The sequence below is a fragment of the Diabrotica undecimpunctata genome, chromosome 5 (genome assembly GCF_040954645.1).
Source record: "Diabrotica undecimpunctata isolate CICGRU chromosome 5, icDiaUnde3, whole genome shotgun sequence".
Lineage (NCBI taxonomy): Eukaryota > Metazoa > Arthropoda > Insecta > Coleoptera > Chrysomelidae > Diabrotica > Diabrotica undecimpunctata.
The window spans coordinates 159851827-159874355 of record NC_092807.1 but is presented as its reverse complement, the minus strand read 5'-3'; the positions used below and the strand labels follow the sequence as shown (position 1 = coordinate 159874355).

At 33.2% G+C, this 22529-nt stretch overlaps 1 protein-coding gene across 1 annotated transcript; it reads left to right on the top strand.

The window, feature by feature from the left end:
• The first annotated feature begins 10238 nt into the window (after positions 1–10238).
• On the top strand, positions 10239–21118 carry LOC140440868 (meiosis-specific nuclear structural protein 1-like). Its single transcript, XM_072531227.1, has 8 exons — positions 10239–10506; positions 11215–11486; positions 12619–12742; positions 13017–13411; positions 13859–13937; positions 16403–16606; positions 19149–19333; positions 20822–21118. Exons 1-8 carry the CDS (start codon positions 10372–10374, stop codon positions 21009–21011), a joined length of 1584 nt encoding a protein of 527 aa, XP_072387328.1. The 5' UTR covers positions 10239–10371; the 3' UTR covers positions 21012–21118.
• Positions 21119–22529: the final 1411 nt, after the last annotated feature.

Here is a 22529-nt window from a genome sequence, read left to right as displayed (position 1 = left end):
TATTTAATTAAAAAAAGTTATGGATTATTTTTCATTTCATTTGACCAGTTGATAGTTCCCCAAAGAGCAGGTAATTAAAACTGGGTACTTACAATAAAATTTTTAATCCGAAACCCGCGTAAATATAGCGAACCGACTATAAATAAATTTCCTATCAAATATGGTTTGCCTAAAAAAAAGTAATACGATTTCTTAAAGTGTTGGCTGCATACATTCATAAATTTTGTCACAGGTGTCGCAATACGATGAGCTACTTGCCAGTTTTTTCGTAATTTTTTGTCCTTTGGAAAGTAGTAGAGATGTATATCTTTCGTACATCGAGCAGAACATTGTGACCCTGAACAATATCTATTACTTACCTTCCTTCTTCTTCTTCCGATGCCGTCCCCATTAACGGAGGTTGGCGACCACATTAATAAAAATTTCTCTACCTTTTGCAACGTGAAATAACTCGTCTACAGTCATGTTTGTCCAGTCTCGAATATTTCGCAGCCATGACTTCCTCTTTCTACCTATTCCCTTTTTGCCATCGACTTTACTATGCATGATGACCTGCAGAAGACTATATTTATCCTTCCTCAGTGTGTGTCCAGGGTATTTATGCAGTCTTGCGTACTTTTATTGTTCTCAACAATTTTTGGTCTCGACCCATCCTTCTCAGCACTTGCTCGTTAGTGACCCTGGCAGTCCATGGAATTCTCAACATTCTCAGGTATACCCAAAGTTCAAAGGCTTCAAGCTTCTTAACTATTTGCCAGTCATCTTGTCATCCAGTCTTTTTTAGTGGTTTTTTCTTCTTCGTCTAGGACCTCTTTTCCCGCTTTTAGTATGGCTTTTTTTAAAGCTACCCATTCCACGCTTCCTTCATTTAATTTATTTATCTCTGCGTTTAGTTGCTGTTGGCAGTTGTCGTCTTTTAGGTTTTTGATGTTTATTTTGGTGGTTTAAACTTTTTTCTCCGGTTTTCTGAGTTTAATGTTGACGTTTGCTAGTAATAGATTATGGTCCGTATCTGCATCTGCGCTTGGATAGGTTTTTGAATTTTGTACTCCATTACTTACCTTCCTATCGCTCATTATTTTTAAAATGTGATTAAACTTATACCAGTTTTAAACTCTAATTTATTCAAATTTTTTAAACTTATCCGTATTTTATTAGTTATCTATTTTGACAGCAGTTGGCAGCACGGTCGTTTGAGAACGCAAATAAAAGACTGCTATTTTTTGTTTGATTATAAATAGATTGAATAAATGCATTTTAAATTTGAACTGAAAAAAAAAATCGATAATAAAGAGCCTATCTTCAAAAATATGAAAAATGTTTGTGTGAAAAATGTCGCCCACCTGCGAGGGCGTGAGAGGATTTCAGGGGAGGCGTAAGGGTACAAAGAAACAACAAAATATTTTGTATTTCGTATTTATATTTTGTTTAGAAATATTTCTTTATTTAAACGTGATTAAAATCGTTTTACTTAAACACACAACCTGAGTTAAACACGACAGTCTTGTGTATGGCAACATCGTAGGAGCGCAAAGTATTGCAAGCACTTCTGGCTCCAGTTCAGTGACTCCGTCTCACGCGTCAGTCTCAGTCGACAGCGTCTGTGTGCTGTTTGTAGCAATCAGTGTAATCGTTATTTAATAACATAGTGATTGTTTGGGAATTATTTAATAGTGTTGTGTAACAGCTTTGAAAATAGCTAAATCACTTCCAAAGAAAAAATTGTATTCAGATGATTATATCAAGTATGGTTTTACGTTTATGGGGAAAAACGGCAGTCATTTACCTCAGTGTGTCAACTGCCATGCTGTTCTTAGTAATGAAGCAATGCGCCCCTGACGTTTGGAACGGCATCTAATTACAAACCATTCTGTTTTGAAAGATAAAGGCCCAGAATTTTTTATTGCCAAAAAAAGTAGCCTAAAACTTATGAAACTTGACTCTACTGCAAATTTTTGTGTTGAAAATGAGAAAGCTGTGGAAGTATCATACAAAATAGCACTTTTGACAATTAAATACAAGAAACCACATACTATTGGTGAGTCACTAATTAAACCTTGTTTACTTACTGCTTGCAGTACCGTACTTAGTGAAGACAGTTGTAAGAAAGTAGAAAAAATTTCTCTCTCAAACGACACAGTAAAACGTAGAATTGATGACATGGCTCTGGAATTGAAAAACAACTTCTCTTGAAACAACAACTAAAGCCATTGACATGCATTTTCTGCTCTTAAAGATTTTTTAGTAACCAATGAACTTCCATGGCAGCAAGTAATTGGCAAATGTACTGATGGGGCCCAAGCCATGACAGGATGTCGATCTGGATTTATGGAATTGGCAAAAAAGAAGAACCCTAGGATAACCTGGTTCTCACTGCATTATTCACAGACAAGCTTTAGCTAGTCAGACTTTACCTGAACCTCTCAACGTCACATTAAACTTAGTAATTAAAATAGTTAACCACATCAAATCCAGCGCATTAAACACTAGGCTCTTTCAGGCACTATGTCAAGAACTGAATAGTGATCAGGAAACCCTCCTGTTTCACACAGAAGTCCGGTGGTTATCCAAAGGAACTATGCTTGCAAGATTATTCGATTTAAAGTCAGAAGTTGAAATTTTGTTAATGACTTCAAAACAAGAAGATCTTCACAGAATATTTACAGATGATAAAAATATATTTTACTTGGCTTATTTGTCTGACTTTTTTGAGACACTTAATGTCCTGAATCTGAAGCTTCAGGCCGTAAAAACCTCTTAAACACTTATGATGCAATTAAGGGGTTTATAGAAAAAGTATCGCTTTGGCAACAACGTCTTCACAGTTCCAAGCCACACTTTTCCTCTTTTCCTAAACTGAACGACCTCCTCGATGATATTCAAACCCTTCCACTACATCTAGTTTCGGATTTCAAAGACGGCATTTGGAAGAATTGAAAAATCAAATTCGAAAGTACTTTTCAGATGTTAGCTCGGAAAACTGGGAATTTAAGTTGGCAAGAGATGCTTTTCATATCGAAGTTGACATTCTTCCAGTTAACCTTCAAGAGCAGGCAATTGACCTAAAATGTAATTCACAAGCAAAAGCAGATTTTGCAAACATGGACTTGGAAGAATTTTGGTTAACCTACTTTTCTGTTTACCCAGAAGTGGCTTTAGTATCTGCGAAGTTAGGCTGGACGTTGAAAGTGACTTGAGGTGTGCTCTGACACAGTTTCAACGGAATGTCGAAAAACTTGTCAAGAACAGACAGTGCCAACCCTCTCATTGAAAGTGCAAAAACACTCATATAAGACTTTCAACTTTATATGCGTATTTGATTTTTTGATTATTCTTTTTCTTAAATAAATAAACAATGTTAAGTTTAATGAGACATCAAATAAACTTTCGTATTTAAATATATCTGGATTTTTATTTTGCATCCCAGCTTTGGCTAACGTAGACTTAGCATTGTCAGTTTCACAATTTTACTGTTCTAACTTGAACCAACCAATTATTGACTGGAGGGGAGCCGTGAGCTATCTTCAGTGTTCAAAGGGTCGCCAGTGCTAAAAGGTTGAGAACCACTGGTATAACCTATCATTTTACTATAATTTATAAATTGTGTTTTGTAATCCAGTAATCTGGTAATAAATAAATAAATAAAACGGTTTAATATATTGTAAAAAATGCGTGCAAAATGCTTTTATTTGTTATATACGAGTAAAACAAACCTTCTCGTTATCAATTGTTTAAATCCTTTCCATGAACTAATAATTAAATTTAAGAACCTTTTCACTGCAGTACACTAGAATTTCTGAACTGTATTACCATTGATTATAACAATCGATATTATATTAACTGAATTTGAATCGTAAATACCCTCAGTTTAATTCCAATAACGGATCAATGTATTTGCATGTAGTCCCTTACATAACACATAGAACTACTAAAACGTTCAGAATAGAGCGTATGTAATTTGCATTTTGAATAAATACTCGAAATTCAAATGGATTATTATCGATAGATGCTAAATTTTTTATTAATTTCAATAACACTCTGTGTACAGCAATATACTATAAATTATAAAATAGGTGGGGTTGAACGATAAACATAACAGCTTAATTTGGGTAAGTCGGAGAAAACCCTCGGTTAAACAAAGAAATTAACAATTTAGAAAAAAACTTGTAATAGAATTTAAGAGTATTCAGCAACTCATAGTTTTATGTATTGAAAAAATGTAGGCTAAGAAAAGACAAAGAAATTATTAACACTGTATAGATAGAAAATTGGATTACTTCCTACTTTTACAGTTATTTTACAAGACAATATTAAGGTCAAGGTTAAGACTAGTTTGGATACACACGACTTAGAGAATATCAGCATCAATGAAATGAACAATAATATTACCCAAATATTGAAAGAAGCTGAAAAGAAATACTGTCCTCGTCCTGAAAATAATAACAAAAAAATTAAGCCACAACACAAAACATCTTCTAGAGGAAAGAAGAAAACTTAGGGAAAATCAGGATCACAACCAAAATGAACTAAAAATTTTGAATAAGAAAATTAAAAAGGAAGTTAGAAAAGATCTGAGACGATACAATACGATGGAAATAACTAGAGTAATAGAAGAAAACAAAAGCTTGAAAGTACTCAGACAGAGCATGTCCATTGGAAGAAAAAACGTCCACAAATTAAGAAATAAACAGGGGCAAATCATTGAGCATAGAATTCAAATTATGAATACGATAGAGAGTTTTTATAGACAACTATACAAAGAACAGCAATGTTACCGGAGTGGATCATTACCAAAGATAATCAATCAGGGATCTGAAATTTTACCGGACGTAACACCCAATGAAGTTCGAAGGTCCGTGCAAGAAATGAAAAACAATAAGTCCCCCGGAGGCGATGAAATAGTGGCAGATGCCTTGAAGGTGGCTGGAAAAAGATTATGGCAGGTCCTTGCCAAACTATTCACTAGATGTTTGCAGAAAGCAATAACACCAACCCAGTGGTATAACGCAGAAATTATCATACTTCATAAAAAAGGGGATGCTACCGACCTCAGGAATTACAGGCCCATAAGTCTACTTTCACATATTTATAAACTATTTACAAAAATAATTAAGAAACGACTAGAAAATAAATTGGAATTTTATCAGCCCATAGAACAGGCGGGTTTTAGAAAAGGCTATGGAACAAACGATCACCTACTGGTAATAAAAAAATCTTATAGAAAAATGCACTGAATATAATAAACCACTAGCTTTAATATTTGTCGACCATGAAAAGGCATTCGACACCGTAAATCAACAAAAAATGTTGGAAGCCTTGACAGAATGCCGAATTGACTATCGGTATATAAATATAATTAAACATATATACCAAAACGCAACAGCCAGTGTTAGAGTGGGTGATCGTCAAACCCAGAAATTCCCGATACAACGTGGAGTACGCCAGGGGGACACCATATCGCCGAAACTGTTCACTACGCTTTTGGAATATATATGTAAAAGGGCAAAACTGACCGACAAGGGCATAAACATAAACGGAGAAAAGCTTAGCCATCTAAGGTTTGCAGATGATATTGTACTAATAGCTGATAGGATAGATGAGGCCAAAGAACTTTTAAATCAGCTCTACCTTTCCTCGCTAGAAGTGGGATTGAAAATAAATATATCTAAAACCCAGATGATGACAAATCTTGTAGTCAGCGAAGATATATGCGTAGGAACGTGATCCATAGACCAGGTAATGGCCTATAAATACCTAGGTCATGAGATTCGCATAGGAAAAGATAACCAAACCGTTGAGCTTCTCCGTCGTATAAGACTGACTTGGGCAGCCTTCGGCAAGCTGAACCATATTTTCAAATCGTCTGATATACCAATATGCCTTAAAAGAACAACGTTTAATCAGTGTGTTTTGCCAGTGTTAACTTACGGTGCCGAAACGTTGACCATGACAAGGAGAACAGTTCAAAAGATCCGTGTGTGTCAAAGGGCGATGGAGCGTGCTATGTTGGGCGTTTCAGCACGAGACAAGATCCCAAATCGCCAGCTACGACAAAGAACAGGAGTGGCTGATGCAGTAGAGAGAGTAGCAACACTAAAATGGAACTGGGCAGGTCACGTGGCTCGAATGACAGACAATAGATGGACAAAGCGGATACTGGAATGGAGACCAAGAGATGATGCCTACCGAAGTAGAGGTCGTCCACCAACACGTTGGACTGACGATCTAAAACGTTGTCATAGGAATTGGATGCAAGAGGCATAAGATCGAAATAGATGGAAAATTATGAGGGAGATATATGTCCAGCAGTGGATAAGCGAAGATTGAATGATGATTAAGGTCAAGAGAGGCCCTGAACGCACACATATATTCTGGCTGGAAAATCTTAGGACATAGATTGGTCTAACGTCAACTGATCTATTTTGATCTGCTGTGAATAGAATATGATGAGTCCATGTGCTCGCCAACATCGTTAGAATATAGACTGAATGTAACTTGATTTGCACTTCGAATGTGCCGCTGGTAAATAGTCAAAACTCCGTGTGAAAAAAGACTTTATTTTGAATTAACACAATAAAATATAAACACATGAATATATGACGGTTGGCGTCCGTCCCGCTAATGTATATATTATGTTTCGCCCGGCACTTAGCTGTATCACCGATTCTCGATCTCTGATCTCGACTTAAAACATATAATGGCGTGAACATAGACACCATAGGAGGAAGAAAAATGTAAATTGAAATTATTTGAACACAGCACACTTCATAAAATCGACCTAATAATTAATGACGAGTGAATTTTTTTCTCTCTTGTATCAATTTTCTTTATATGTACTTATATGAAAAGAAAAAAGAGGTGTTGACCTCAAATTCAATAAGATTCTTCCTTAAACCAACGGCAACATTACTACCTACGGCTTAAGACTTGAAGAATTTATTTTCAAATAAATGAAAAGGCTTAATAATATGAGAACAGGATCCATTGTTTTCAAATTCAATTGGATTGTGCTCTGCACCAAAATGAATTTATGTACCAAGAAAGAGTAGGACTTTTTCTTCAAGAAAAATAAAAGACATACCAATATGCGAAGAAGAACATCTTTTACCCCAAAGTTACTAGAGTTCTCGCGAGAGGGAATCTATTCACCGAAATTCAAGACTACTTCAAGAATTATGCCACAGACGGACGAACAAATAATGACACGATTTTAATCAGGGCTTGTTGGATTTTTTAGTATTACAAGTTAAGAGTTTATAAGCAGGAAAAGAAGTCAATAAATAAATAGACAATTCACTTTAAAGTCCGTAGCGGACGGTCAAATATTTGATGAAATTAGTTTGAACAAACCAAAAAATTGACAGATGGTCAAATTATCACGAAATGTGTGATTTACGCCAAATGTATGCAACTTACTTTACGCCGAAAAATAAGAAAATAACATATAGACAATTATACTGACTGACTAGACATAAATTATAATGAGAAAGTTTCCAGTTATTGGCTGTAATATATAAAAGAACTTGCAATGAAATAAAAACTTCTTGTGTATTTAGTTGGTATATTAATAAAATTCAAATATTCAAAACGATTTTAATTTTAAAAGGATGATGGTATGATAAGACTGATAACATTCTAATGAAAGTTGTAATCATTTTGGATATTTTCAATATTTTAGTAATTTTATAAATGAACCAATTACACCAGAAGTTCTTATTTCATTGTACGTTTAAATAACAATAAATTAACTTCATACATAGCCAAATATGGGGCCAATAAAGTAAATATTTGATTAAAATTTGATGTATCCGAAACAAAAATAATAAATTACTAGTTCACGTAAACGATCTTAACAAGCGATGGAAAAGATACTTTTGCCGTTTAATCAGGTAATGGAAAAATTTGACACAAAACCAATTAAACTAAGGGAGTCATGTTAGGCAGGACATGTCTGTGAAGGGAATCGATATTAGCGTTGAATATTAGTCTGTGCAAAATAAAAAGTTATAGAGAAATGTAGACGTAAAATGTTCCTATTTGTTTTATAGTTAGGAACGCTAACCCCGCATACTGACAAAGCTCGCAATAACTCGGTATGGGCCGTGGGTATGGGCCAAGAGAATTCGGATGTATGCAACTTATATTGCATTCAGAGAAAAACGTTTATTTCTCAAACGGGCTCACATCACAGAAATTCTTACTTCAAAATGGACACAATGTTTGCCATTTAAAATTGTTCTCGTGGAATCTAAAACATTAAATTGTTGATAAATGCTTTAAGAGAGAATTAGTTGTTTTGTCCCAGTTTCTTTGAGATCGGTAAATTGTCATCTCCTATGATTAGTTTTCCCGTCGAAATTAATTTAAAAGTGAACAAACCTAAGTTTGAATAAGTTTATCTTAAAAAAGCCACTTTTGCACTGTAAATATACCTTGATATGAAAAAGAGAGATAGCTACACCTATACGCGTCACCTGACTACACAAAAGACCATAGCACACTCATTTGTGCAAAAGACTGACTGTCACTCAATTGACATCACAGTATATACCACAAATAGTAGTCTAACTGATATAGGAATAGTGGGGAGAGTGAATTGCATGGGTCCAGCCGTTCATAATGACGACGGCGCTACTAGTCACGTTAGGTAGTGGTATGACATGTATGACATAGTAGGAGGCGTATAACGTTGACGTAAGTGTTGTTGCCATCGTTTCACTAGTTTTGCATAAATGTACCCAAATAATGATTATACTGTACAATATGTTCCAAAAAATTCAAAGATTGTAGCACATTCTACTTAAATCACAACTTAAATTTACAATAACTTATTTCTAAAGAATTTTGAGTATCCACCGAAAAAAAAATGTGTTAATAGCAATGGCAGTGGCAACATTGTAATCTACGCCTTTGCAAATTGCAAATGGCATTATAAAAACATTGTATCCAAAAAAAAACAGTATATTCAAAAGTATATTTGGTATATTGCTAAAAGATATATTCTTTTAACATAGCAGGTATATTCTTCTAGCATTAAACTGTGTCCCAAATTTTAGGAATAGATAAAAACAGTATAATCAATTTACAAAAGAGTATTTTTTGTGGATGGGTGAAAGTTAGTTAAAGTTGGACAAAGGGCTATTAAATACTCTGAGGATTAGTTTATTTTTACAAACACCAGGTGAGAACAGCACCTACTTATACCAAATTTTTTGTTATTAAATATAAACTCAATACTATTTTGTATATTTTGCTTCTGTAGTTAATTTACCTTCAAATCTTTACCAACATGAATCTTTTATTGATATACTATATGTTTTTTAAAATCATTAAAACTCTTAACTCTTATAATTGCATTCCTAAAAGTTGCCTTATTTTATACAAAAATTTTAATAATAGTTAATTATTAAAGATTTTCAAAGATCTACTTCTAAGCAATAGTTACATACTAATTTGTGATGATTCTGAAGAGCAAGATCACAGAAATGCTAGAGTTTACACTTTATTATCTACAAATGATCCTTTAAAGAAGAGTATTGTAGAAGGTATGTAACTTATAACAAATAACAAACCAGTGCTACTCATTATAGAAGTATCTATATGTGTTTATCAATAGGAAGATCTCCATCCATGAAGTTGTCCATCGTCTACAGGATCGCAGCCAATGGAGACAGCAAGCTAACAATATTTAGAGTGTCCCCACCCACACCCTGACAAGGGCTTAAGGAATGAGAAGGAGGAGGATATTTGTTGCCAATACTTTACCAAAGAAAATTATACAAATAAACAATTGTCAGGATATATGTGTTTTATTTTGTTGTTTTCAGGACTTTGGTTTGTTAATATAATGGAACATAGATATAGTCATAAAATAATAAATAAAAACTTTCCTGTACCATAATAAATATACATAATATACTCTTTCTGTCTGATATTATGTTATACATTTATATATAAAAATGCATAAGTGTATACTATATTTTTGGATAGAGAAAAAGTTTTTATTTCTTATTTTGTAACTGTATGTATTTCTCATTAAAAGCATACTTTTTGAATTTTGCTACCTAAAATTCAGAGCATATATTTTTTTATTTGCTTCTTACAATTCAGAACCTGCATTTTAAATTTGCTTCCAAATGAAATTAGTTTTGGCCCGTCCGCATTTGGCGCTAGAAAGTCTCTCCCAAATCGTTCTATAGGACTTACGTTACTAAAGGGGTATGTGCTTTGATTGACATTGACTCAATTTAGATTCTGTTCTATGGTATTTGTTTCTGTTTAAATTTATTTGTTTTACAATTTCTCATAAAATGAAAGGAACTTCAATAATTCATTAATTTTACCAAGGAATTAATTATCATATTAAGAAAAATGGGGGATGATATTAGATTATGCCTAATGGATAATTATAATGCAGTTAGTCCCCAAAATAGAGTACAAGAAGGATATTTACCTTTAGAGGAAAACCAAAATAAACAGACTCCTGTTCAGTATTATAAAATTGAGGTAAGCAGAAAATTGTTTGGTTTTTTTAATGATATACCACTATTAACTTAGTTTTAGACCTAAATTAGGTACTAACACTGCTTTACTCATATATTGAAAACCCATTATAAAATATACTTTGCTAAGAAATGTGGCTAAAATATTTACTTCTTTTAAAGTTATAACAAAGAATATAGACGCTTGGTTATAATTTCAAATATTTATTCAATGGATATGAACAACTACAAAAACCTGACACTCTAATTGACAATTTTGAGCTGCCAAATTGATATTATCAAATACTGGATCTCATTGTATGTTTTATCTTTGGTTAATATGAAAAGAATTTTCTAATTGGTGCATGGTCTTTAATTGTAAATATTGTATAAAGCATAACTGGAGGATATTTTAATTCAGAAACTAACCTGAACAGTAATAAAGAAACAGTAGCTGATGATTCAATTAAAAACTAAGTATTTTATGCTGTATCTATAAGGGTTTTTGGAGTGTATAGAAGTTTTATAAGATATTATTTGGAGCAATGATAATGTAGGTACAGATATTCCAATCAAAAAACTTTGAAATATACCTGATGCAGTATGTTTTGTTTATAGAGTCTAGGTAGCCCCAATATATCTACTATTGTAATATTTCAATTAGGTCAAATATATTGTTATATATTTTCAAAAGTTTGTATCATATAAAACATTTTAAAGTAAATTCTTTAAGCCTAAATTAGAAACTGTGGAAAAGAAAGATGAATCTGGACCCAATCTAGAGGATCATAAATCCAGTATTCTAAATCACATTGAACAGAAGAATGCCTATAGAAATTTTGACAGATTTATGAACCTGCACAGAAAAGAACAGGAGGAGCAGCTTCAAGCTCAAAGTGCAATGCAAGAGAATGCTTTCAAGGAGAAGAAAGCATATCAGGAAAATGTGTTGGCAAGAGAACTTGATGTAATAAAAAGAAAGGAATTTACTGAAGCAAAAATGAGGTAATGTACAAACTTTGTTTTCTATTTATTTGTGCTATTGGCTTGGAAAAATCTTAGACAGAATCTATTTACTGTTTCTTCTTCTTCTTCTTAGCCTTCATTCGTTCATGTTTGGACATAGGCCTCTCCCAACTCCTTCCATCAGTCTCTATCCTGAGCAACATATTTCCAATATGTTCCGGCTATTCTTTTAATATCGTCAACCCATCTCATCTGTGGTCTTCCTCTTGGTCGTTTACTTTAGTAAAGTTAGTTTACATTGTCGTTTACTGTTAGGTATCTCTTTATTATGACTGACTTAATAACTTGCCTTTTAAGATTGATATGTAAAAGTATGAAGATACTCTACTGTTATGTTGTTTCATAAAACACTCTCCAGGTTATTATGTACTAACCAGATCAGTTATGGACTAAATCTTTAAAAACTGTTCTTTAAAAAAATTTAAGTATGCTACAAAAGAAATTAATATAATTTTAAAAGTCAGCTAAAATGAATCTCTTAAGACTCAGTACTAATATTAGATTTCAAAATCCTGGAAAGGGTGGAACACTGTAGATATCTGGATAGCTGGATTTATTGCAGGGTTGAAAGTGACAAGGAAATTTCAACCAGAATAGAACTTGCCTGAAAAACTTTATTAACTGGCGTTCTGTATTGTGCAGTAGAAGTCTGTTATTGACCACACATCCAAGAGTATTAAAGTGCTGTGTTGTTCCGATTTGGACTACAAATGTGAAACTTGGACAACAAAAATAAAAAAATCTTAACGAATTAGAAGAGTTTGAGTTGTGGTGTTACCGAAGTGTGCTCATAATCCCATTGACATTACACATCTCTAACCAATGTGTGCTAAAGAGCAGGAATTCATCAACATCATCAAAATAGAGAATACTTTAGCCATAATGAGAGGACCTAAGTCACACTTTTTCCATGTTGGTTTTCTGTCCAGTAGTATATGAATAAATTTTTGTTGGTTTGGTTGCATTTTGAGTCACCAAGTACAATGGTAAAATTGTGCAATGTTAGAGGATTTGGTTTTATGAATCTTAAGGTATAAGCATCGCTTCTGTTTTATCTTAAGAAGGACATTGTTTTCTGCCTATTTGTTATCAATCATTTATTTCTTTGTAGACAGTTACTGAGAGAAAATTCAAGTGAATTGCGAGAACTTGAAAGAAAATTAAAAGCTGCTTATATTAATAAAGAACTGGCTGCTCAGATTTCCCAAAAACAGGCAGAAAGGATCAATCAAAAGGTAAATATGTAAAACGTTGATAGTTTATTATGGTCAAGGAATTTTGACTTTAATTATGTCATTTTAACATGTATATAGGTGGCACGTAAAATGAATTTTCTGTGGTAAGTTTGTACAATGGTTATATTGGTATGTGCGATATTAGTTATTGTTTTAATAATGTAGAGCTGAAGTTATTAAATAAATTATCTATAATATAGGTGCATATTATCATGAAATATCTTATTTTTTTAGTTCATTAATGATACTTTTTAAATTTGTCTGTTTTACATAGATTCGTGAAACAGAAGCCCATAAAGTAATGAGACAAGCCTGGGTAGACCAAAAAGAATATCAAAAACAATTACTTCAAGACGATATGGTAAAAAAATCACAATACAAACAGGAGCTTCAAGAGCAATTAATAATGAGGGAGAAAATGAAGCGGCACTTATATGAAGAATATTTGAGAGAAAAGAAATTAATCGACGATATAGTTCAGAGAATACACGATGAAGATGAACGAGAAGCTTACGAAAAGTTTTGCAGAATGAAAAAGACCAGATCTGAGATGATGGCGTTTAAAAATGCTCAAGATCTTTGGAAGAAAAAGAGAATGGAGGAAATCGAAGAAGAAAATCGAAAGATCGAGGAATATCTTACGACGAAAACAGCTGTCGTGCAAGCAAGGTAATTTTAAGTTTCATAGTACAAAATAAGTATTTTAATAATATTTGGTACTCTAGTCTTCATGTTTTGCGATCTTTTTTGGATAGTTTTATTAGCTACTTGATATATTTGCAGTTTTTAGTTGTTGGGTTATATTATTCTTAGAATTTTTTATATATCGATACTTAAATTCGCAAACGATCCACTATCTACTATAGAATTATTGTCCAACAGATATAACCAAGCATTGAGAACTTGGTATAACTAAAACATCTCTAACTCTATCCGGGTACTTCTAGTATTATCCGATATTCGCGTTGTAACCGTAAAATATATATATATATATATATATATATATATATATATATATATATATATATATATATATATATATATATATATATATATATATATATATATATATATATATATATATATACTGAATATGTTTTATTTTTGCAATTTTAGGCAAGTACAACAAGCCAAAAAAGAAGCAGAAAGAGAAAAAGTTATTGAAGATATAGCAAGGGCAATGTGTGAACAAATGGTAAGTTATTTATTTAAAACACTCTTAATTTAACGCTAGGTTCCTCTAAAAAATTTTAAAATTTTAAATTGCTAGAAAATACTTTTAGAAATGACTAATATGTATATTGACAGATTTATAGTCGAAAAATCTATAACACAAAAATTCCTACCTCACACTATTAACCCTCTACTGCATGAATTATTGCAAACTTGAAGTAAAAAATATTTTTGGGCATTTTTTTATTAGGGCATATTGTAACGTAAACATTTTGCCTACCACATCGGGTATTCCTATGTGATGTTAAGAATTGGGGACAGAAGCTACTGGGGGTGGAGATAGGGCAAGAAAAATAAACGATACTGTGCAAACGGCACTCAGGATTTGTTTGGAGAGCTGGGTCGTGGATAAGTTGAATGGCAATGGGGTTGGATTGGGGCAACTACAAAAATGAAACAAAGGGGTACTGGCATGAATTTCCTGGAACAAATGGACGAACAAAACAAACAACAGGAAGGACCTATAGCAATTTAAAATGAACGCCGCTTCGAGGTGCCAAATTATAACGATTGCAACAACTAGTTGTAACTATTTAAATAATTATTAAAAATACAAAAATGGTTAGGAGACTTTTTTAAAATAAAAAGACAAAAATGATTTAGAGAAATAAATCAAACCTTTATTGTTGTGTCACCACAAACAGTTACAAAAATACAGATGGCACAAAAAATTATCAGTTGCAGAGATTCATACCAAAATAATAAAGAAGAAAAAACTTACATAATTATGTCCTATTCAGCTACAAACTCTGTTGCTACAAAACTTACAAATGTTCCTGTGTTATAAACTGTAGCAAATAAAAAAAATATTGTAATTAAAAATTATCTTTTTAAATAATGAAAGCAATTATTATTTTTAAAAAATGTCTATCTTGACTTTAAAATTTAACACAAAAAGTTACCTTAAATTTCACTAAATTTTACTCTGCATAATGTCTGGGGTCGGGAACTGGATCCAAACTGTCAAAAAGCCTGGGATGACAACCAGGGAGAAACAAAACGAGGATGGAAACAACGATTCTTGTTCCTCACCTTCTGGAACCTCACTTAAACTGCAACTGAACCATTAAACTGATTAAATTGCTATACATTTTCAATGAAAAGGAACAAAACAGAAAACTTTCAAATTCGACGTAGAATTTGAAAGTAGTAGAAATATCAAGGTCTTGTGTATATTGAGCTTTACTGCACGTTTTATATTTTTATTGTTTAAATGTTTCTGGAGATTGTGAACAGTTCTGTTCGCTATTGCTATTCGTCTTTTTATTTCGTCGCTTGTCGTGTTTGTTTCGTTTACTAGCGATCCAAGATATGTGAATTCTTTGACTTGCTCAAAGGTATGGTTGTTAATTTGAATTCTCTGTTGGATATTTTAGTGGTTTTTAGAAACCAACATATATTTGTTTTTTTTTCCTCGTTTACCACAAGTTCTAATTCATTTGCCGCGTCTGCAAGCTTTCAATCACTCAAACCATGTTTTTATCTTATAGTCTCTCATACTTCTGCCCACTATAACTATATCGTCAGCGAATGCGAGAATTTGCGTCGATCTATTAAAAATAGTTCCATTCATTCTAATATTTAATTGTCTGATTGCCTTTTCCAAGGCAATATTAAAGAGGAGACACGCCAGCGTGTCCCCCTGTCTTAGACCATTATTAATGTCAAAGAACGTAGAGTTTTTTTTTCTTCAACGCTAACGCATGAGCTTACGTTTTGCATTGTTAGTTAGGTCAACTTAACTAACTTAGGCGGGATCCCAAAGTTTATTATTGCATTATATAATGCAGTTCTTTTCACACTGTCATACGCTGCTTTGAAGTCGACGAAGAGATGGTGTGTATCTGTTATATTCTAGTGACTTTTCTAAAAGCTGCCTATGTGCTTGAATTTGATGTGTAGTTGACTTTCCAGCAGTAAATCCGCATTGATATTGACCAAAATATCCTTTGTAAAATGTTTAAGTCGTTCAAACAATACATTGCCGAAGATTTTATACGCAGATGCTAATAGAGTAAAGCCTCTATAGTTCTTACACTCCAGTTGATCACCCTTTTTGTGCAACGGACATATTATTCCCTTTAGCCACCTTTTTTATATATTTCCGAACAGATTTCATCGATTCCTGGGGCTTTATTGTCTTTAAGTTTTAGGATGGCATTTGACACTTCTTCCCATGTTGGATCTTCACTGTGTAGTTGACGTTGTAGATTTTGTTGATTGTCTATGTTATATTTAGATGTTCGCTGAAATGTTGTGCCCATCTGATAAGAACTGAGCTTTTATCATGTAGAATTTCACCGTTAGCGTCTTTACAAATTTTTAATCGTGGTTTAAATTCTCGGTGTAATTTTATATGTAATGCTCAAGCTTATGGAACATACAAAAATGTTAATAACGTAATTTGTTTTGTTTTTTTTTTTTTAGGAAAAACAACGGGAACGCGAAGAAATCATCGCCGATCTACACGAAGAAGAGCAAAAAGAAATTGTGGAAAAACGTCATAGAGCAGACATCGAGAAACAACTTAGGATAAGGTTGGAGACTCAGCAGTGCCTAGCACAACAGATGCAGGAAAGACAGGAGAGGTATAGACAACAGGTCGAAGAAGATCGAAAATATAAAGAACAAGTAAGTAAATTTATTTTTAGAAGTATTGAGACAACCTGTATACTATTTATTAAAGGTTGTTTTTTTATTTCCTTATGATAATTAGTTTGAAATGTGGACATTTAGAAAATTGTTAAGGATTCCATGGGTAGATAGAGTCACGAATACGTTAAGGAGAATAGGCAGATAGTGGTAGTAGTTTGAAATAAAACAACTTGTAGAAAGCAAAGAAGACTATCTACAGAGTCTTAAATTGCGAAAGCAGGGAGCCCCTAGAGTGTTCTCTAGGGTGAGATGCTCTATGTGAGGCCGTGGTCAAACGACTGATCCTCATTCAGAGATTGTGCGATTATTTATACACAATCTCCGAAGTGAGGTAGGCGGGGCGATGCACATCAAGTGCGTGCTATTGGTCGACAGACTAGGGCACTTGATGACAAAAGTAACATAATTTGACTAGGCTTAGAATAGAAGAATGTTCTCAGAATAATTTAGATAATCTTTTAATCAAATTAAAGCTGAACACCAGTCGAATCTTGGATAACAAGGGGCTTCCATACTAGGGTTGGGTGAACTATGTTGAAAGTGGTATTTGCCTTAGGACCGTAATTTAATGGGAAACAAAGGGTACAAAAAAAATGAAAATCTCACCCTTTTTAGAAGGGTCTGGAAGACACCTTGGACAGACAGAGTGACCAACACAGAGGTATTAAGACGAATGGGTAAAGAGGTGGAATTGTTAACAACTGTTAAAAGGAGGAAAGCGTCATACCTGGGCCATGTGTTCCGTAATGATAAGTACAGTCTGCTACAGCTTATCGTGAAAGGCAAGATTGAAGGTAGAAGAGTTCTGGGCAGAAAGAAGAAATCCTGGCTGAAAAACTTGAGCGAATGGTTTCAAATACCAGAAGCTGCGTACATAATACATGCGGCACACGACAAAGGAACCTATCGTTTGATGGTCGCCAACCTTCGGTAGAAGACGGCACATAAAGAAGAAGGAAGACACATAGAATCGGCATTCACGTCTTGCTTGCGAAACAAAAAATAAAATGAATAATTGTAAAGGTATGCCTTTTTTATACAAAATATTTACAGGAAAAAAGTAACGTTAGCTATCGTTTCTAGGTGGTCGAAATAATCAGAACTCCCCTAACGGGATGTTTCCGGTACTTCTGCAATATATTTAAAGTGATTACTACGGCGTGCCTGGAGGATTTAGTTGTTTAAATATTAGCGAACAATTCCCATAACGGGCAAGTTGGTCAAAATAGGTAGCTGGGTGGTCCAGGGTTAACGGTATTTTATACAGACATTCATAAACTTATACAGCAAAAAATATGCTGGTAAGAATCATACTACTCCACTAGGTAACACAAAATTTAGTAAAACATACAAAATGTAACGTATCGGTTTTTCGAAACGTTACACCGCCCCAACTGCGCTGTAAACCTGATGCATCAGCGTTTATCATCAGATCATAATCAAGGAAATTAAGGTGAGGTAGCCAAATCAACAAAAAACGGGTGTGGCAGTCCAGTGGGACTGCCGGTGGAAGTTACACTTCTATACACGCATTCGCCGTTACAAATTTATTTGGGAGTCAATCTGCACAATCATTACATATGTAATTCTGTAGGTAAGACATAGCAGAAAGAGAAACCGAATTAATAACAACTTACTAACAATGAAGGATTGAATCAATATTTTGATGAAAATGTATATTTTTATTTTCATATATGTATGAAAGGAGTTGAATGCAAAAATTTTTTTACACATACTCTGCAGTAAAATTCATTGTTTATTTTGTTATTAATGTAATAATACAATACAAATTAAACTGCAATATTCATAAGTATTTAAAAATGACAATAATATACATAAAAAAATACACTACAATACAGTGCAACATAATTTCATATAATAATACAAGACAAATTAAAATGCAATATTCATAAGTATTTAAAAATGATAATAATGTAATAATATTAATAAAAAAGTCCTCCCCGACTGGGAATCGAACCCCGGTCTCCCGCGTGACAGGCGGGGATACTGACTACTATACTACCGAGGACATGAGACAAATATATTTTAAAATTGACAGTTCTGGAATATACAGTGATTTATTGAGATTATTATTTTGAAATACAAAAGACTAATATAATTATGAAAATTTATTAAATAATACAAAACATATCATATAAATAATAATATTAATAAATATTTTATTATATGTATAATATTATATGTATATATATCTTTATATAATATATAATATTAAATTATATATACAAAAGGAACATTTTTATATTCGAGAGAGGAAGAGAGAGAAAATATATCTTCTGTCTCTCTTACTCAATATCTTACATATGTAATGATTTCACAGATTCACTCCCATACAAATTTCCAACGTGGAGCGCGCGTATAGAAGTATAACTTCAAAAAAATACAAAACTGTACACAGTTGATATCCAAACTATGATTGCTATATTGATCTAAAAGTTTGAAATAATTTTAAGTTCCAATGTGAATATTGATCTGATGTCATAATTTTTATTTTTAGTTAGTAGCCAAACTGGCAGAAGACAGCAGACTAGAGCAGCTATCGATGCAAAAGAGAAGAATGAAGATGTTACAACTACGAAAAGACGTGGAGGAGATGCTGAAAGAAAGGAGACAGAAGCAAGCAGAAGAATTCCAATTGTTAATAGAAGTCGAGCGAGACGCACAAAGGAAAGCTGAAGCCAGGTATGTTATTTGCGATGGGCTCCTCCATCATCTTCATGATTTTGTTTATTCACTGTTGTATATGGTTCTCAGAAATAATTATACCTAATTCGTTTTACAAATTCCCATCTGTCAACAAAAGCACGTAAAAGCCAAACAGGGTCGTACTGAGGTATATTATATGATTTTTAAAAATATTTACTTATGAAACTATTAGTGTAAGAATTTCTTGAAATTTAATCACTGTGAGCAAAATTTAATGTTCCATTGAAGGAAAATGTGCTAAAATAAAATATTCATTAACTGAGAGATACATAACAAACTAAATATTATGAATAAAAAAGCAACACGTTACAATTTGAATTTAAATAGAGTGGCAAGTTTGGATCTGTAACATGAGAATCCGTCTGGCTTAAGGCAATAAATTATATTTAATAGCCTCTTGACGAATGAGAGGGCGAATATCAACACGTGCTTATGTTTACAGATGGGAATTTGCTAAATGAATAAACTTTAATGACTTTGTTTTTACTACTGTTAAGTACTGTTAACTTTTGAGCTGGGCAAAAAAAACCAGTGTATTTTAGATACTTATTTAATCATCGTATACAATCATAAGGAAGTTCTGAGTTTGAAGAAGTAGAATATTTCAAATACCTAGGAGTTACAATAAGTAAATCTGGAGAAAGGAAATCCGAAATAAAAGAAAAAATGTTAGCAGCGAATAAAGCTTATTTTGCAAACAAAAGATTACTTAAAAGCAAAACACTGACTAAAAAAAAGTAAGATGAGCATTTATAACACCATAATTAGGCCAATATTATTATATGCAGGAGAAACAATGACCATGGTTAAAAAAGATGAAGAAGACTTAAGAATAGCAGAGAGAAAGATTATAAGATCCATACTGGGACCAATCAGAACAGAGCAAAATGAATATAGAAGCAGAACAAATGCAGAAATTAAGGAAGAACTTAAGGAAGACATCGTAACTAAAACAAAGCAATGCAGAGTTAGATGGTTTGGTCACATTTGGCGAGCAGGCGATGAGGCAGTGACGTACGCAATGATAGAATGGAATCCAGGAGGAAGAAAGAGAAGGGAAGACCGAGTTCAAAGTGGCTGCAAGAAGTTAAAGAAGACCTCCAAAGGGCAGGAGTCAGAGAATGGAGAGGAAGAACTAGAGACAGGAAAAAATGGAGAGATATTGTCAAGAAGATAAGATAAACAAAAAAGACTGATCCACTTAAGAACTTAAGAAATAGGATCTAGAAAGCATTTGCGGTTTAACCCCACACTGGGGTTAAACTGACTTACATATTTTAGATTTCTTAGAAACAATGTTCTTATAAATAAAGATTTAATTACAATCTTCATTCACTTGAGAATTAGCATAATCCATTTTTTGATCATTATTTACTTATATTTCAAATAATTGGGGTGACCCTAATTTTATGCTCGGTAGTGTATAAAAAAAGCAGTTGTTACAATTACTTTTTGTTATTACAGGAGGAGAGTCATCGAAGAAGAACGAATAAGAATGTTACAAGAACACGTTAAGAACCTTGTTGGATATTTACCTAAAGGACTACTAAAAGTAGAAGACCTACCATATCTTAGTACCGATGTCGTTAACCATGTATTTAGGGGAGATCCGTCAAACAGTAGTAGTACCACTTTGAATCGCCCAAACTATTAAATGGCATATGCTAGATTAAAAAAAGGCTGTAATGAATGTATTGTAATATTTTTTCTTTGGTTTGTTTTTACACTTTGAAATGAATAATAAAATTGTACTTTTGTATAGTATTGATGTTTTAACATGTATTTTGTTGTATAAAAAAAAATAGAATCCAAAACAGCATTGAGTATGCAGCCATCTAAGTTTTAGGAAAACTTATAGTCATAGTCGACACAAGATAACAAAAAAAAAACAAAAAAACACCATGGTTTAAAAAAGAAATAAAAGGGAAATGTAAGTAAAAACTAGAGGCCTCCTAAAGTATAAAAGATCAAATACTCAAGGATCTGGAGAAGATGCTAGAAGAACAAAAATGAACATTTGAACAAGGAGTAGTTTACAAAAAGAAATTTTTTTTTATTTATTTATTTATTGCTAATTTACAATCTACTTCAATACAGTAATAAGTAAATATGATGTATGTTCTTGGCTTGTGGCAGGTGTCGTCCATTAACAACTCTCTGGAATTTACCTAGCAGCTAGATCTTCTGGCCAAAGTCTTTTTAGACGTCTGTCAACCAGTGGGGGGTTGAATAATTCGTCTATGAGATAGTTTGGGTGGTCTGCGCCGCGATTCATGTATCTTCTGGAGTGGTCGGCAATCACATCATTGATGAAGGGGATGTTGAGGTCTGCATGAATTGTGGACATCTAATTCGTCGATTTGTGAAATTTACTTGACAAGACTTGTTTGTGTTGACGTTTATTTTCCAGCATTTAAGCCAGTCTTCTAGTTCATTGAGATGATTTTGCAATTTGTTAAATGCTAATATTTCATTGATGTCTGATGTTAGTATACCAGTGTCATCCGCAAATGTTGCCATTAGTGTATTTTCGCTAATAGGAATATCAGCGGTGAAGATTTGATAAAGGAATGGGCCAAGTACACTGCCTTGAGGTACACCGGATTTTATTTGGTGGTAGTTGGATAGAGCACCTTCGTATTTAACTTAGAAGTATCTGTCGGACAAGTATGATTTAAGGAAGAGGTAGATTTGGTCAGTTAGCTGGAGTTTTTATTTTAAAGAGAAGACCCTCGTGCCACACTCTATCAAATGCTTTCTGTATATCGAGGAATGCTGATAGACAGATTTGTTTCCCTTCTAGGCTCTCTTTTATTTTGTTGACTAATCTTGGCACTGTTGTATGGTTGAGTGATTTGAGCGAAAACCAAACTGATGATCTGGGATAAGGTTTTCTATAGGTATTATTGTTTCTATTCTGTTAAGGATTAACCTTTCGAAGACTTTTGATAAAGTCGGAAGGAGACTTATTGGTCTGTACGAACTGGCTTTAGTTAGAGGTTTACCAGGTTTAGGTATCGTTATAATTTGTGCATACTTCCATTGCACTGGAAAAAAGCATAGTCTCAGGAGGCTTTTAAAAATAATGGTTATTAAGACGACACCTTTTCTTGGGAGTTTTTTTTAAGATTTCGTCAGTTATAAGGTCAAATCCTGGAGCTTTATGAGGGTT